General features: G+C 43.6%; 1 protein-coding gene across 3 annotated transcripts in view; it reads right to left on the bottom strand.

Moving 5' to 3' along the window:
- EPS15 (epidermal growth factor receptor pathway substrate 15) overlaps nt 1-2,229 on the bottom strand; it is a 160,066-nt gene extending 157,837 nt beyond the window's left edge. For all 3 annotated transcript variants that reach the window (XM_007978767.3, XM_007978770.3, XM_007978769.3), the window contains exon 1: nt 2,106-2,229. In XM_007978767.3, the coding sequence (XP_007976958.1) occupies nt 2,106-2,138 (33 nt within the window). In that variant the 5' untranslated portion in view covers nt 2,139-2,229. The remainder of the gene's footprint in view (nt 1-2,105) is intronic.
- Nucleotides 2,230-16,773: the final 14,544 nt, after the last annotated feature.

Genomic DNA, 16,773 nt, shown 5'->3' with positions numbered 1-16,773 from the left:
AGTTTTGAAATAATGAGGCACACTAGGGTATACTAGCGACTGGAAATGTTATTTTTTTCCTGTGCCTTCGTAATTCCTCTTATTGCCTCTTCATGTTTTAAAAACAGAATATTCTGAATTTACTTATTTGAATTATCAATAAAAATTAACCACCAATGTATATTCTCTCATGTGTGAGGCACTGAAGGATAATAGCTACTACTGACTCCGTTCTTACTGTGTACACATTAATACCTAAATATATAACCCAAGAACATATGTAAATTTTTTAAATGGCTATAAAACTGACAGAGCCTGAAGCAATTCTCCAGAGATGAATGATAGTAAATAGAAGCTAAAAACATGGTATTACCCAGGGAGAGAATAAATTATGTACACAACTGAGATGCAATTTTACGGAAGTCTTCAAGAGCACAAAACCTTCAAGAAGGCAAAACTCCTGCCAGAATTGGCCAACAGAGCCAGAAAACAACAGCCTGCCAACAGGGATCTTGTTTAATGCAAGTCACTAACTACACTCTCAGAAAGTGAATACCTAAAAGTCAGTGCTGTCGTTGTTCAAATTGGAGTTTTGGGAGGACCCTTCCAAACATACATAACCAAGATTAAACCACCACATTCCATGTTAAAGGGTTCTTCCCCCCTTGTTATCTGCTTGGCAGGACAGGACAAACACCACCACCACCAAATAAACTGGGAAACAGACTTCCCTTATGACACTTAGAATTCTGCAAACACGAGTTAGTTATTTTACATGAAGCATGTACGTGACTCCCGGTTTCTGAGAAAACATTTTTTTCTCTCTATCCTAGTGCTAGGCAAAGCACCCCAAAGCCTCTTGATTTTAAACACAGAAAACTCCACTGCCGAAATGTTTGCCCCTATCCCAACGCTAAAGCCTTAGAAGCACCGACGAATCTAGGCCAAGGAGAGTACAAGATGGCAGGGAGATACCACAATGCAGGCAAGAAAGACGGGGTGGGCCCCAATCGGGAAGCACACGCCACCAGCTCTGGAGAGAACCTTCTGAGAAGGAGACGTGGGGGCGAGTTTGGGTCAGAGCAGCAGGAAAGGGCTGTCAGGTGTCTGTCACTTTATCATCCCGGACACCATGTTTACATTGTAATTGGCTTCTTTACAGAGAGGTAGGGACCAGGTTCCCAGCGTGAGTGATGTTTAGAGGTTTTCTGAGAAGCACAAGGACTGGACTTTGACAGGAAGCAACGAGGCAAGAGGGAAGCTCGACGACAGGTTTTGCTGAGGATTCCCCCAGGAGAAGTGCTCCCCGGGCGGCCGTTCCTGGCACCAAGACTGGCGGAGCCACCACACCCATTAAAGGGATCCACTGGGACAGCGATCAGGCGGGAGCCCCCCGAGGGGAAGTGGAAGTGGAAGCAGACGTGGGTAGGAAAGGCGGCATCGGGGGTCTGACCCAGAAGGAAACCTGATGAGGAGGGGGAGAGGCTGAACGGAGGAAGGGGCTGGCAGAGTAGGTAGTTGAGTAGGATGAGACTTCTTTGGAGGCGAAGCTAACTACATTAAATTGCTGGGGAGGGTTTCCGTCGGACTCTGGGGGAAAGGCAGGTTTGGAGAGGAAAGACTGGCTTGGGGGACCTGGGCGTCCGGCTCTGGAAGGCAACTCCAACTGGGGGCGGCGCGCAGCCGGCCCAGCGAGCAAGCCTCGTGCGACCCGGGGGTGCGGCCGGCCCGCGCGAGCTCAACAGGAGCTCACCTGGGGTGCGTGCGGCCCGGTGGGAGGAAACTTCCTGGGTGGGTGAAAGCTGCCCCCCGCGAACCAGCCCGGCACCGGCAGAGCGCGGCCGGGTCATAGTCCACTCGGCGGCGGCGCGGACGGCGGCGGCGCAGAGGGTGGCGAGGGCCGCGCGGGGCGGGGCAGGGGGCGCCCGACGACCCTGGGCGAGGTCGCGGCGGCCGCAGCGGGGTTCCGGCTCCGGAGGGCGCCTCCCGCAGTCGCACCCGCTTTCCCTCACACACACCGGCCGCCCGGCCCACAAGCCGAGAAGCTGCCCCGGTCGACGAAGCTGAGGGCGGTGGGGGAGGGGGCACCGGCCGGCCGAGCCCAGCGGACGGGCGTGTGGCGTTACCTGTGTCAGAGAAAGCTGGGCCGCCGCAGCCATGGTGTTTCCATCATGCAAGGGAAGGAAGGACGGGCTGACTGGGGCTCGGGGCGGGGAGGAGGCGGAGGGAGCGGCCGTAGGCGAGGCCGGGGCGGGCGGGCGGGCGTCTCCCCTAACTTCCACAACTTCCCTCCTCACGCCCGCCCCGCCCCGCCTGGCCCCGCCCGCCTGCCCGCCCGCCGGAGCAGGCCGCGGCGCCGCCCAAACCCTGGCACCGGAGTTTCAGCCGCTGGACCAGAGCCTGCCCCTGGGGTCGCCTGGGGAAACCCGGCGCGGACATAAAATGAAAGCGGACGGGCTGCGGAGGCGACTCCGGATTGGCCTGTGAACTTCAGACAGGCCACCTACCTACGCTGAGCTCCTGCTTCTGAAAAATGGGGGAAATTATAACCAGAGGCCAAGTTGCTTACAAGGACTAAATGAGATAATGATAGAAAATAATAATGGCACTTTATATATGCCAGGCTCTGTACTAGACTCTTATTTTTTGAATTGTATGAATGAAGGAACTGAAACACAAGTGTCTTACTAAGGTCATATAGCTAATTATATAGCTGAATTAGAATCCAAATCTGACTGTAAAACCTTTATTTAACCATCTGCTAGTATATTGAAAAAGACATTAAGTCATTCCTTCCCACAGCCAAAATCCATTTGGAAAGGGGAAGCAAAAATGTATTTGCCCGGTGCCTGTCACACTTAGATTGTTTAACAAGGGAACGCTGGTGCCTGTAGCGCTCCTAGCTTCTCTCATTGTCCACTTGGCAAACTCCTCCTTCTTTCTCGGGGCATAATTCAAGTATTACCTCCTTTGCAAAGTATCTTTTTCTCCTCCTCATGTCAAAGTTACACACTCTCCTTTATAACCTTTCTTCTCTACCTTGTGAAGTCATCACCCTAATGACAGTTTACACCTATCTATCCCTCTAGATTAAGAGCTCCTCAATGGCAAGAACTGTTTTCAATATATTTCTATATCGTCAGACCCTAGCATTACAGTATGTGCTCAGTAAAGGCCTTCGTTCCTGCCTATATTAAACATAACACATCCTACACCTTCTGATGCTGCCAGTCTTCAGTTGGAATACCCAGTTACTTGAAATTCATCTTCAAAGGCTCAGAGTATATACCACCTACTTCAAGACGCCTTCTAGGAACTCCACACCCCACCTCTAAGTTGTTCTGATGTGACCTTTTTTACACTCTGCCTTATTTGTAAGCGTTAGTTGAGGGCTTGTTTCCACCTCACTGCACTGTAAAATCCTTGAGGACAAGGGGCTGACTCACTACTATCTCTCCCTCATAATTGAGCCTACCACAGAGACCTCAATAAATGTATTTGCCCGAATTGGTCTAAATTTCTTAGTTACGTTGGCTTCCCATGACAACAAACCACAACTCTATCAGGCCTACACCCATTACCATTATCATAGCAGTCCCCGTGGTAGGAGGGACAACCAAACAAGACCCAGGATGGAGTTAGCCCCACCTAAGTTTTTAGACTATTGGCGCCACAAGCAAACCATTCCAGAAATTTCCCCAGGAACTCCTAATTATACTCAGACCCCTTCTGGCAAAGGCCAGCTAACAAAAGCAAGCCGTATAGGTCTGGTGAGTAACCACTTATTCAAGAGCATCTTCCTTGGCTTCTTTTTTGCTGTTAATCTCTTTAACTGAAGAGAGAATAAGAGATACTGTTTTACATTACTTCACTTTGCTACATTTATCAGCCATAACCACAACTGATGTTTCTACTGGTGTTTTCTACTTTATATTAGCACATTTGAGCTTCACAATTCTAAAAGGAAATAATCATCATACTCACTTTACAAATGAGGCCATGCAGGGTCACAGAGGCTTAGTGATCTGCCCAAGGTTATACAACTAATAGCCAAAGACGCAAAGTGTAGTTAAATAAATAGGGCTCGGACATTAGGAATATCCAGGTTCCAGTCCTGGCTCTCCCATTCACTAGTTGTGTACCCTTAGGGTTGTTGTGAGGATGAATGAAATAACGTATACGAAAGTGCCTAAACTTGTAGCTACACAAATTATGAAATCTGAAAATCATGGAGCAAATTGCTTTGGGGAGTATAATTTCACTTGCTATTCAAGGAGACTCCTCCAAACCATGTGAGATGTAAGATATTCCTCTCAGATAAATAAGGTGGAATCCCTGCTGTATAATTTCCTGGAAAGGCAGTGGGAGTAGCAAAGAGAATATTAAGAATCACTTAGAGTGTGACCTCAGGCAAACCATTTAACCTCTCTGAGCTTCAGTTTCTCATATGTGAGCTTCAGTTTCTCATATAGGAAATGTAAGGAATTATTACTGTTATAACTCTTACATGATTTATATTAAGTCAAAAGTCACACCTTATCCAGGCATGGTGGCACATGCCTATAGTCCCAGCTACACAGGAGGCTGAGGCAGTTGCACAGAGCACAAATTCAGCCTGGGCAACACAGAGAGACCCCATCTCAAATAAATAATACCTTGTATGTATACAGTATTACTTTTCACAGTTTATAAATGTTTTATTTTTATTTCTTTTTTTTTTGAGACAAGGTCTCACTCTGTCACCCAGGCTGGAATGCAACAGCGCAATCTCGGCTCACTGCAACCTCCGCCTCCTGGGTTCAAGCGATTCTTGTACCTCAGCCTCCTGAGTAGCTGGGATTACAGGCACCCGCCACTACACTAGCTAATTTATATATATATATATATATATATATATATATATATATATATATGTCTTTTTTTTTTTTTCCCTAGTAGAGATGGGGTTTCACCATGTTAGCCAGGCTGGTCTCGAACTCCTGACCTCAAGTGATCTGCCTGCCTCGGCTTCCCAAAGCGCTGGGATTACAGGCGTGAGCCAACGCACCCGGCCAGATGTTTTTATTTATAGACTCTAGCACAACTTCTAATGTTCAGTAAGTACATTATAAAAGTTTGTTGAATTGAACTGAACACAATCTCGTATATAATTGTTATTTGGGTCTTCACTTTATCCCCATAAGAAAATCAAGGAACAACTATTTTATAAATAACTTCTATAAGTAAGAGCGTTGACAGCAGGCTTGGGTCTTGATTAACAAAAAATAAAAAGAATCAGATGCCCCAGCAAGGGAAAACTCGCTTAAAATCTTTATAGGGGAATTGCCCCACATCCCCCTCCAGACTACCAATAATTTGTAGTGGCTTCTTTCCTCATTCGTAGGTTCTGGTTTAAATTAATGACATGTAATGGGGGATGGGAGCATGTCTATAGGGAAGAGAGTAATGGGCCAAACTCCCAAAAAAAGCCTAGAACTTCTGAGAGAGGTTTTTTTTTTTTTAAATGACAAACCAATGACAATTTGCAAATGTGTGTCCCAGATCTCATCAGAGCACTGGGTCATATCCCAAATCTATTTTAGGAGAGGAAAATGTAGCAATCGAATATATGTTATAATCTAACTCATTATAACAAGAATGAGCTGCATAGAGCAGACAAGAAGAATTTATCTGTTTTTTTCTAGGACAACTTAACGTCTCTGGGTCACTAAGCCTCATTTTCCTCATTATAACATTGAAGGTAGTAATATCTACCTTATATGGATGGTTTAAGGATTAGAGCTCATGTATAATGGCCTATCAAAGGGACTGGCCTGGACTAGATGTTCAATAAGTAGTAGCTATAGATACCATTCTTCAAGATCACTATTTAACTCTCCACCCTTCAGGCAACCCTCCAACAATTAAGTTGGTTTGACAGATATATTAGTTACATAAATAGGGGTGCCAGACCAGACCAGGTGGCTCACACCTGTAATTCTAGCACTCTGGAAGGCCGAGGCAGGAGGATTCCATGAGCCCAGGAGTTCAAGACCAGCCTGGGCAACATAGTGAGACCTCATCTCTCTTTTTTTTTTTGTACCAATCAAATAAAAATAAATAAATAAATAAGAATGGGGGTGCTTTGAACAACTGACATATCCCAGTCATTGAAAAAGTAGATGTTCCCTAGGTAAATAAAGTTGTATCTGATGACTTAAATCTGAATACTAATAGACAACAATTGCTGTTTTCTTTTTTTTGTTGTTTTATTTATTTATTTATTTATTTATTTATTTAATTTGAGACAGTGTCTTGCTGTGTTGCCCAGGCTGGTCTTGAATTCCTGGGCTCAAGCCATCCTCCTGCCTTGGCCTCCCAAGTGCTGGGATTATAGGTGTGAGCCACTGCACCCAGGCAAATTGCTGTTTTAATGGGCATTATTTCATTTATTCCTCAAAACAGCTCTACAAGGGTTATTTTTAATCTTTTTTTAACAGAAGAGGAATTTGTCCAAATTCATAATGACAACGCTGGGAATTATACACAGGTCTTCTGACTCAAATGCGCTTTTTCCTAGGGTGTGTTGCTGGTGTCCTGCAGATATTAATCACCACCCAAGAAAACTTGTTAAAATGGTGCCTTGAACATGGGAAGCTGAAGATGAGGCTCTGGATTTACGATAAACCTAAACCCAGGATAAGTCTAAAGAGGAGACCTTAAATCATAAACAGCTTTGTCACCAACCGTCTTTCTATCCTACTCTAACTCCAACCCCCCTCCCCACTCCATCCTTAAAGGAGATCAAGACTACTTTTATTTTTCTTATTTTCCAGCTTTTAGTGGCAACTGTCGTATCAACGCTTCAAGAACACTGTGTTTCTGTAATATCAGCATCTAGAAAGTTCAGAAATGTGAGGTGATAGAGACTATGAAAAAAAAAATGAGGAACTCTCCAAATACACAAAGAGATAATTTATTTGCATGAGACTTTGAGAGATGGGCTTTCCATATAGATGGTGCTAAACTATATTTTAAAATCTTACTACAATTCTTATGGTAATCTGAAGCTCATCCTTCTAAGCTGCTGGTTTCATAAATATAGTCCATCATTGTTCGCGTTTGCCCAGGGCAGAAAGAATATGTGAGGCGGCACAATAACAACAATTGTGCTACGCAAATAACCATCCCTGTGCCAGGGACTGAGCCATGAAAATAACAAGCAGTAAGAGATTTGTAAATGCCACACACGTGCAGGGTGTGATAGGACAGTTCAAAATTGTCATCATCGCTAACTTTTCAGGGCAATGGGATGCCCTGGGAAGAACTTGAGTTTAGGACTGGGAAGGCCCAGGTTGGTCCGGTTTTGGTCCTGCAGGTTCTTTGTTTGGTGACTTTGCAGAAGTCAGGAACTATACCAAGTCGTGGTTTTCTCTCCTGTAAACTGAAGGTAATAATAATACCTACCTGCTCATGCCATTACAATGATTAAATGAAGGTTCATGTGAAAACCTGGCACACAGCAGAAACTAGATAAGCATTAGCTCCTTTTTCTTCCTACTGGAGAACATGTAGGGTTTGGGTAACCAGAGCATAAAAATAGAAAATATTTTTAAAGGTTTCCAGTGGCCTTCTAAAGCCCACTTAATGGTTTTTTAAATAACATTTATTTAATCCATTTGTAATATTTATTGAGTACTAGACAGTAAGAGAAGTTATTATATTTATGTCCCCAAAGGCCACTGGCTTCTAGTGAGAAAGCAAACACTGTTTTGCCCTTGCCCTATGTCCTTCCTTTCCTCTCTGTCCTTTATGAAGAGTCCTGGAAGCCTTAAGAAACCAAAAGGAACACCACAGGAAAGAAATCTTGCACTCATGGCTGCAGGTTCTTTCATCTGCAGGTTTCAAAGCATTTTCTCCGTAGGTAATTACTAGCCCTGCTTACCATGTGTGAATGCTGAGACACCATCAAATTAAGAAGCTTGCCCTAAATCACAAGGCAAGTCAGAGGATGGGCTACAGACAGAACAAAGCTGTCCTGTTTGCCAGACTTGGGCTCTAAAGTAGGGCACATGAGAGTCAACAGAAGACTTCAAGTGACGAGGAAAAAGGTTTGAGGAATCCTGATTCCGAATCAGTGCAATAACAAGAGCATGGGCTTCAGAGTCAAATTTGATTTCAAATCTCAGCTCAGCCCCATTTGACTGGCTGCCTGACCTTTGTCAAATCATAAACTAAGTCTAATTTCCCTTTTTGTAAAATGAGAATATTCTTACTTCTAAGGGTTTCGGGGAAAGTTAAATTATGTAACTAGTGTGAGAGAGCCTTGTTCAGTATCTGTCACTTAGCAGGTGCTGATAATGTTGGTTTATGTCATTGGGAAAAGTTAATATATCTCCCCCACAAACACAAAATAGCAAATAGACAACTCTTTCAGTCAAAGATTTTCAAAGCCATAATCACAGTTGTGTCTCAGTTTAAACCCATGACATCTCACATTATAGCACAAATAGAGGATGCCTTGTTCAGGCCTTCATCACTTTTCTTCCTTTATTCTGTGCTTTCTCTCATAGCCCGAGTTCAATCTACCAGCAAGTTCTGTCGGCTCAATCTCCAATATATATCCAAAATCCTAATTTCCAGGTCTGACCACTTTTTACTATCTCCACTACCATGGCCTTTCTCTTGGACCACTGCTAAAGTTTCTTAACCAATATCCCCACTTCCATGATTTTGCCTATGTTCATTCTCCATATCATAAACTGAATAATCTATTTTTATTTACATCACCCAGGCTGCAGTGCAGTGGGACGATCATGGCTCACTGCAGTTTTGAACTCCTGGGCTTAAGCGATCCTCTTGCCTCAGCTTGAATGATCTTTTTTTTCTTTTTATGAGACAGCATCTCACTCTGTCAGCGAGACTGGAGTGCACTGGTTCAATTTCAGCTCACAGCAGCCTCCATCTCCCAGGCTCAGTTGATCCTCCTACCTCAGCCTCCAGAGTAACTGGGACTACAGGTTCACACCACCACACCCAGCTAATTTTTGTATTTTTGTAGAGACAGGGTTTTGCCGCATTGCCCAGGCTGGTCTTAAACTCTTGGGCTTACGTAATCCACTTGCCTTGGCCTCCCAAAGTGCTGGGATTACAGGGGTGAACCACTGCACTCTGCCTGAATGACCTTTCTAAAACATAAACCAGATCTTATTATTTTCCCTGGTTAAAACCCTACAGAGACTTCTCATCAAGCACCTGAACATGGCCTACCGTGGGTAAAATATGTGTCAGCAAAGCCCAGAAGAGCTAGATGTTTGGTGAAATGGAGCATGGTAGAGATGAGAGAGAAGAACTAGCAGAGAAAGGTGGAAGGGGTGTTAGAAAATACCCAGAGGGACTCGTGACTGGACTATAAGAGGTTGAGAGAAATGTTTCTTTCTGGAGATTCTCTTTTTTGTAAAATGAGGATATTCTTACTTCTGAGGATTTCAGGGAGAGTTAAATGATACAACTGGTGTGAGAGAGCCTAGTTCAACATCTGTCATTTAGCAGGTGGTGGTAATGTTGGTTTATGTCACTGGGGAAAGTAGCTCAAGAGATTCCCAAAACTAGCTCAAGAGATTCCCAAAACTAGCTCAAGAGATTCACAATCACCACTGGAAGCAAAGGAGATTCTTATTGTTTTCTGTTGATGGCATTTTAAAATCTAGTGGCCTGGATTTTCTTTTTTAAGCACCCAATCAGGAATCTATTTTACCCTTTTTTAAAATTTATTTATTTTTAATTTTATTTTTATTTTTGAGTCTCACTCTGTCACCAGACTGGAGTGCAGTGGCACCATCTCAGCTCACTGCAACCTCTGCCTCTCAGGTTCAAGCGATTCTCATGCCTACTCAGCCTCCTGAGTAGCTGGGATTAGAGGCACGCGCCACCACACCTGGCTAATTTTTGTATTTTTAGTAGAGACGGGGTTTTGCCAAGTTGGCCAGGATAGTCTTGATCTCCTGACCTCGTGATCTGCCCACCTCGGCCTCCCAAAGTGCTGGGATTACAGGCCTGAGCCACCACACCTGGCCTATTTACCCTTTTAAAAGTAAGAATTATACACTAAGAGCCCTAACATCAGGACAATGGTTAAGATGGACTTTGGAATCAAATTTGACATTGAATCAAGGTCCTCCACTTACAAGCTACAACACCATGGTCAAGTTATTAAAACTCTTTGACCCTCAGTTTCATGCAGACTACCATACAGAATGAGTAAAAGAATTAAATAGACAATGATTATAAAGCACTTTGCATAGTATCTGAGACATGGGGAGTAAGTGCTCAACAAATGGGGACTATCCAATGATGATGGTGATGATGAGGATGATGACGATGATTAAGAATTGGGTTATCTTTTTAAAAAAATTTTTTTAGATATAGGGAGTCACTCTGTTACCCAGGATGGAGTGCAGTGGTGCAATCATAGCTCACTGTAGACTCAAACTTCTGGGCTCAGGTAATTTTCCACCTCAGCATCCCAAGCAGCTGGGACTACAGACACATGTTCCCATACCTGGATAATATTTTTATTTTTTATAGAGACTGGGTCTCACTAAGTTGCCTAGGCTGGTCTTGAACTCCTGGGCTCAAGCAATCCTCCTATCTCAGCCTCCCAAAGTGCTGGGATTACAGACATGAATCACTGCCTGGGTGCCTGGGTGCCTGCCTAGGGTGAGATTTAAATTGGCCTTGTAAGCTAATAAAAAGTGAAGTCTATTCTGAGGGCAATGTGGAGTCATTGAAAGGTTCCCAGGAAGGAAAATAAAAATTCAAAATCATGTTATAGAAAGGTAACTCAGCCAGGCACAGTGGCTCATGCCCGTAGTCCCAGCACTTTGGGAGACTGAGGCGGGCAGATCACTTGAGGTGAGGAGTTCAAGACCAGCCTGGTCAGCATGGCAAAACCCCATTTCTACTAAAAATACAAAAAAAAAAAAAAAAAAAAAATTTGCCAGGTGCTGTGGTGCACGACCCAGCTACTCGGGAGGCTGAGGCACGAGAATCTCTTGAACCTAGGAGGCAGAGGCTGCAGTAAGCCAAGATCATGCCTCTGAACTCTAGCCTGGGGGTGACAGAGCAAGACTCTGTCTCAAAAAAAAAACAAGAAAGGTAATTCTATTCAGCATTACACTGGAGTTTCCAGCCAGGGCAATTAGGCAAGAAAAAAATAAAAGGCATCCTTATTGAAAAAGAAGTAAAACAATATTTGGAGATGAGATGATCTTGTATATATAGAAAATCCTAAAGAAAGAAAAATCTATTGGAATAAATGAGTTCAGCGAAGTTCAAGATACATTAATATAGAAAAATCAATTATATTTTTATACACTAGCAATGAATAATCTGAAAATGATAGCCAGGTATGGTGGCTTATGCCTGTAAGTCCCAGCTACTTGGGAGGCTGAGGCAGGAGAATTGCTTGAGCCCAGGAGGTAGAGGTTGCAGTGAGCCGAGATCCCGCCACTGCGCTCAAGACTGGGTGACAGAGTGAGACTCTATCTCAGGGGGGAAAAAAACTGAAAATGAAATTAAAAAATCAATTCTGGCCTGGCACAATGGCTCACCTCTGTAACCCCAGCACTTTGGGAGGTCAAGGTGGGTGGATTGCTTGAGGTCAGGAGTTTGAGACCAGCCTGGGCTACATGGTGAAACACTGTCTCTACAAAAAAAAAAATGCAAAAATTAGCCGGGCATGGTGGTGTGCACCCGTGGTCCCAGCTCCTCAGGGGGCTGAGGTGCAACAACCACTTCAGCCCTCCCGGGCAGAGGTTACAGTGACCCCAGATCACGCCACTGCACTCCAGCCTGGGTGACAGAACCAGACTGTCTCAAAAATAAAGAATAAAAAATATCAATTCCATTTACAATAACATCAAAAAGAAAAAAATACTTAAGAATAAATTTAATAGAAATACAAGATTTGCAAATAAAAACTACAAAATATTGGGCAGGCACGGTAGCTCATGCCTGTAATCCCAGTACTTTGGGAGGCCGAGGTGGGTGGATCACGAGGTCAGGAGATGGTGACCATCCTGGCTAACATGGTGAAACCTCGTCTCTGCCAAAAATACAAAAAATTAGCCAGGCGTGGTGGCGGGTGCCTGTAGTCCCAGCTACTCCGGAGGCTGAGGCAGGAGAGTGGCGTGAACCCGGGAGGCAGAGCTTTCAGTGGGCCGAGATCGCGCCACTGTACTCCAGACTGGGCAACAGAGCGAGACTCCGTCTCAAAAAAAAAAAAAAAAAAAAACTCTAAGAAGAAAGCATAGATGTAAATCATCTTTATTAGATTAGGCAATGATTTCTTAGATATAACACCTTAAAGCACAAGCAACAAAAGAAAAATTAGATAAAATGGATGTCATCAAAACTTCTGTACTTTGAAGGACACTGTCAAGAAAGTGAAAAGACAATCCAAAGAATGGGAGAAAATATTTACACATCAAATATCTGACAAGTGAATTCTAACAAGAATATATAAAGAACCCTTACAACTCAACAATAAAAAGACAAATAAACCAGGCATGGTGGCTCACACCTGTAATCTCAGCACTTTGGGAGGGTGAGGTGGGAGGATTCCTTGAAACCCAGGAGTTCAAGACCAGCCTGAACAACATATCAAGACCTTGTCTCTAAAAAAAAAAAAAAAAAAAAAAAAAAAATTAGCCAGGCGTGGTGAGCCCAAGAGTTTGAGGCTGCAGTGAGCTATGATTGCATCACTGCACTCCAGCCTGAGTGACAGACTGAGACCCTGCCTGTAAAAAAAATTAAAATTATGGCCTGGTGCAGTGGCTCACACCTGTAATCCCAGCACTTTGGGAGGCCAAAGCAGGTGAATCACTTGAGGTCAGTTTGAGACCAGCCTGGCCAACATGGTGAAACCCTGCCTCTACTAAAAATATCAAAATGCCTGGAATCCCAGCTACTCGGGAGGCTGAGGCAGGAGAATCACTTGAACCCGGGAGGCAGAGGTTGCAGTAAGCCAAGATCACGCCACTGCACTCTAGCCTGGTGACAGAGCGAGACTCTGTCTAAAAAAAAAAAAAAAGAATAAAAACATTTAAAGAAAAAATATTATTTGGACTGTTGTGGGATAATAAACTGTAGATAAACAAGGGCAGAAATTGGTAAAACATATATAAGATTATTGCAATAATGCAGATATGATAATGGCTTGGGGCAGGGTGTTAGTAGTGTGGCGAGAGGTGGTATTGCTCACTTTTTCTTAAGGTGAGCAACAACGCAGCATTTTTTAAAAAGTGAATGGAATGATCTGGTAGAAGAGGAAACACTGATGATACAAGCAAGAGAGGGAATTGTTGGAGTGCAGGGGAAAGAACTGGCTTTGAGAATACTGAAGAGGGCTGAGTATGTGGGCATGGATGCAGGTGGTTGGGTTATCTGCTGAGAAGGAGGAAAAAGGAGAGGATATGAAAAGCTTGAAAAAAGTTATGAAATAAGCATTTAGGAAAAGTGGATGCACTTGAAAATATAGTATGATTCCCAGGTAGCACTAAAAGCCCACTTGAGGTCAGTGGCGATGAATTTTAAGAGTCCAGTTGACACAGTTGTGGGTTTTTCTTCATCCCTTTTCCCAAAGGCAGAGAGTAGGTAGAGTTAGATTGTTCAGGGTAGGGATCTTGTGAAGCAAAATGAGAATGCAAGAGGAGGCAAGAGAAAAGAGGACCTATCAAGGGAGTGATTTTAACATCGGACCTTGGAGTTTAGATAGGTAAAAAGGGAAGTGAGGACACAAGATAGGTGAGGAATGGTGAAGAGACATTAGGATCACTGGATTGTAAGGCCCAGGGAGGGATCAGAGAAGTGTTGGAGTCAGGGCATTGGAAGGAGTGAGCTGAAAAAACAGGAGAGTTAGAAAGATAAGTAAGATTATTGGTAGATTATTAATCACTGGAAGCAACCTCCAAAAAAAATCATAGTATTAAGACCCAGTTCATGCCCTCTAAGTGCTCACTCTGTGATGGGAAAGACAAGACAGAATGAAATAAACATTAAAGAGAAGTACATGCTGCCGGGTGCAGTGGCTTACGCCTGTAATCCTAGTACTTTGGAAGGCTGAGGTGGACGGATTGCCTGAGCTCAGGAGTTCGAGACCAGCCTGGCAACATGGTGAAACCCCAGCTCTACTAAAAAAATTACAAAAAATTAGCTCGTCATGGTGGTGCATGCCTGTAGTCCCAGCTACTCTGGAGGTTGCGGTGAGTGGATATCACACCACTGCACTCCAGCCTGGGCAACAGAGCGAGACTCTGTCTCAAGAAAAAAAGAAAAAGAAAAAGAAAAAAGAGGAAGTACATGAAATGACTGTGGGAGCCAAAAGGAAGCTGTGAGTAAACATGAGGGTCAGATCAAGGAAAGCCTCCAAAGCAGGTGGCGTTTGAATCAAGCCTCAAGATGGAGCAAATGCAGAACATGGCCTGAATAAATGTCCACAGTTATACCATTGCAGTGAGTGCTCAGAAAACAGAGCTTGGAGTGCAGGGTGGGAACTATGGCAGGACATGAGACTAGAAAATTATCTGGAACAGGCAAGGGATTTTGAATGTCAGGCTAATGCCTGGGCATTTTCTTTCTTTCTTTCTTTCTTTCTTTCTTTCTTTCTTTCTTTCTTTCTTTCTTTCTTTCTTTCTTTCTTTCTCTCTCTTTCTTCCTTCCTTCCTTCCTTTTTATTTTTTATTTTTTTTAATTTTTAAATTTTTAAATTTTTTTTTTTTTTTTTTTAGCAGAGGAATAGATAATAGTGAGGTTAGGGGTTAGAGGTTATTATTCTAAATAATTGATCTCATTTGGGAGCGGTGGCTCACGCTTGTGATCCCAGCACTTTGGGAGGCCGAGGCAGGTAGATCATGAGGTCAGGAGTTTGAGACTAGCCTGACCAACATGGTGAAACTCCATCTCTACTAAAAATATAAAAATTAGTGGGGAGTGGTGGCACATGCTGTAGTCCCAGCTACTCGGGAGGCTGAGGCACAAGAATCGCTTGAACCCTGGAGGAAGAAGTTGTAGTGAGCTGAGATTGTGCCACTGCACTCCTGCCTGGGTGATAGAGGGACACTCCATCTCAAAAAAAAAAAAAAGTTGATCCCAGTTGTTTGTCATGTTATGAAGTCATACTGGTTTTTTAATTTTGAACAGTCTAGTAATTTTATTCTCCATCATGTCCCTAAGTCATATTAGGGAAGTTTTATGCTTTGGATTTTCTGATTGTCCTTTTAAGATCATCTCCCCTCTATGGCAATGATAATGTTGGTTCTTTCTAAATAATGTTCTGTCACATGCTCATTCATTTTTTTTTTTTTTTTTTCCAAATGGCTTTCAACTTCATCCCCTAATGTTGGTAGGAAAGTCTAAGATCCCTCAGCAATCTGAAGCTCCTCTGAGAAAGGGGTGAGAAATAGGTCGGATAGGATCAGAACTATGCTGTCCAGGGCATTCAGACCTGTTGGGAAGTGGATAAGAATTAAAGGTGAACAGTCAGATCCTCCCAGGGAGAGGAAGCCACAAGAGAGACAGCGTCACGACTGTGATGTCACAGTGTTTTCAGAACTCAGTACCAATACCAATGATGGGGCCAAGCTTTTTGCAAGTGATGTTTATTATGTCATTTGAAAATATCAGAATCTCTGTCTTCACAGGCTAACCAGATGAGTATTAAAACCATTAATTTCTCTACCATGTCATTGTGGCTTTGGGCAAGCCCCTTCCCTCCTCTGGACCCAGGGTCCTGCCTATAAAACGAAGGGGCTGTATTCATCCTCCTCTAGGATCCCTTTCAATTCTGACAGGCTCTAATTTTTCTGTTATCAGTTATTCTTTATTCACCTTACAATATGTGCCAGCTTTTTTCAAGATGTGAGACCCTCTCACCCTCTTACTCCTCTCCTCAACCCCCTGTTATGACTTGTTGGGCTTTTCTTGCTTAAAACATTTGGAAAAAGTGGTGTGTTCACAGAACCTTTATTTGCCCTAAGACATTTGAGAGAAAATCATGTGAAGGCCTTTGTTTTGTTCCAGCAGCCGAAACAATAAAACCACCATGATCGCCTGCAGCATCATTTTCTACTGCCCTCAAGTGGTCGTGGCCCAAATGTCTTTTCCTGGTTGCAGTTTAAGGAATAAAACGTGTTTTCAGAAGTGCTCTTGGCGTCTAGGAGAGGGTAGGAGAGTCAGAGTCACAAAGGTCCTGAGGTGGAAAGGCCCTTACAGGATGTCTGATCTAAGTCCCTCGTCTCGAAAGGGAAAGACTGAAGCCCATCTTGGTTCTCTGATCAGTGAACAAACCTAGTTTCTTCTATCTTTAAAGAGCTATTTTATGACCCTGACTCTATTTCTGGCTCCATTTCTCTGCTCCCATTCACAGCCAAATTTTCTAAAGAGTTATCTCCATACTGTTTCTATTTCTTCATCCATGCTGTATTATCATTACTTTTTATTTATTTTTAAAAAATAAAATAATAATCTCACTCTGTCACCCAGGCTGGAGTGTATCAGGCTGATCTTGGCTCATTTCAGCCTCTGCCTATGGGTTCAAGTGATTCTCCTGCCTCAGCCTCCCAAGTAACTGGGACTACAGGAGGTCACCACCAAGCCCGGCTAATTTTTGTATTTTTAGTAGAGACAGGGTTTCACCATGTTGACCAGGCTGGTCTCGAACTCCTGACCTCAAATGTTAACCCCCCGCCGCCCTTGTCTCCCAAAGTGCTGGAATTACAGGCATGAACCACCGTGCCCGGCCTTACACTTTATTTT

Source organism: Chlorocebus sabaeus, chromosome 20, assembly GCF_047675955.1.
Source record: "Chlorocebus sabaeus isolate Y175 chromosome 20, mChlSab1.0.hap1, whole genome shotgun sequence".
NCBI lineage: Eukaryota > Metazoa > Chordata > Mammalia > Primates > Cercopithecidae > Chlorocebus > Chlorocebus sabaeus.
This window is presented reverse-complemented; position numbering and strand designations above follow the sequence as displayed.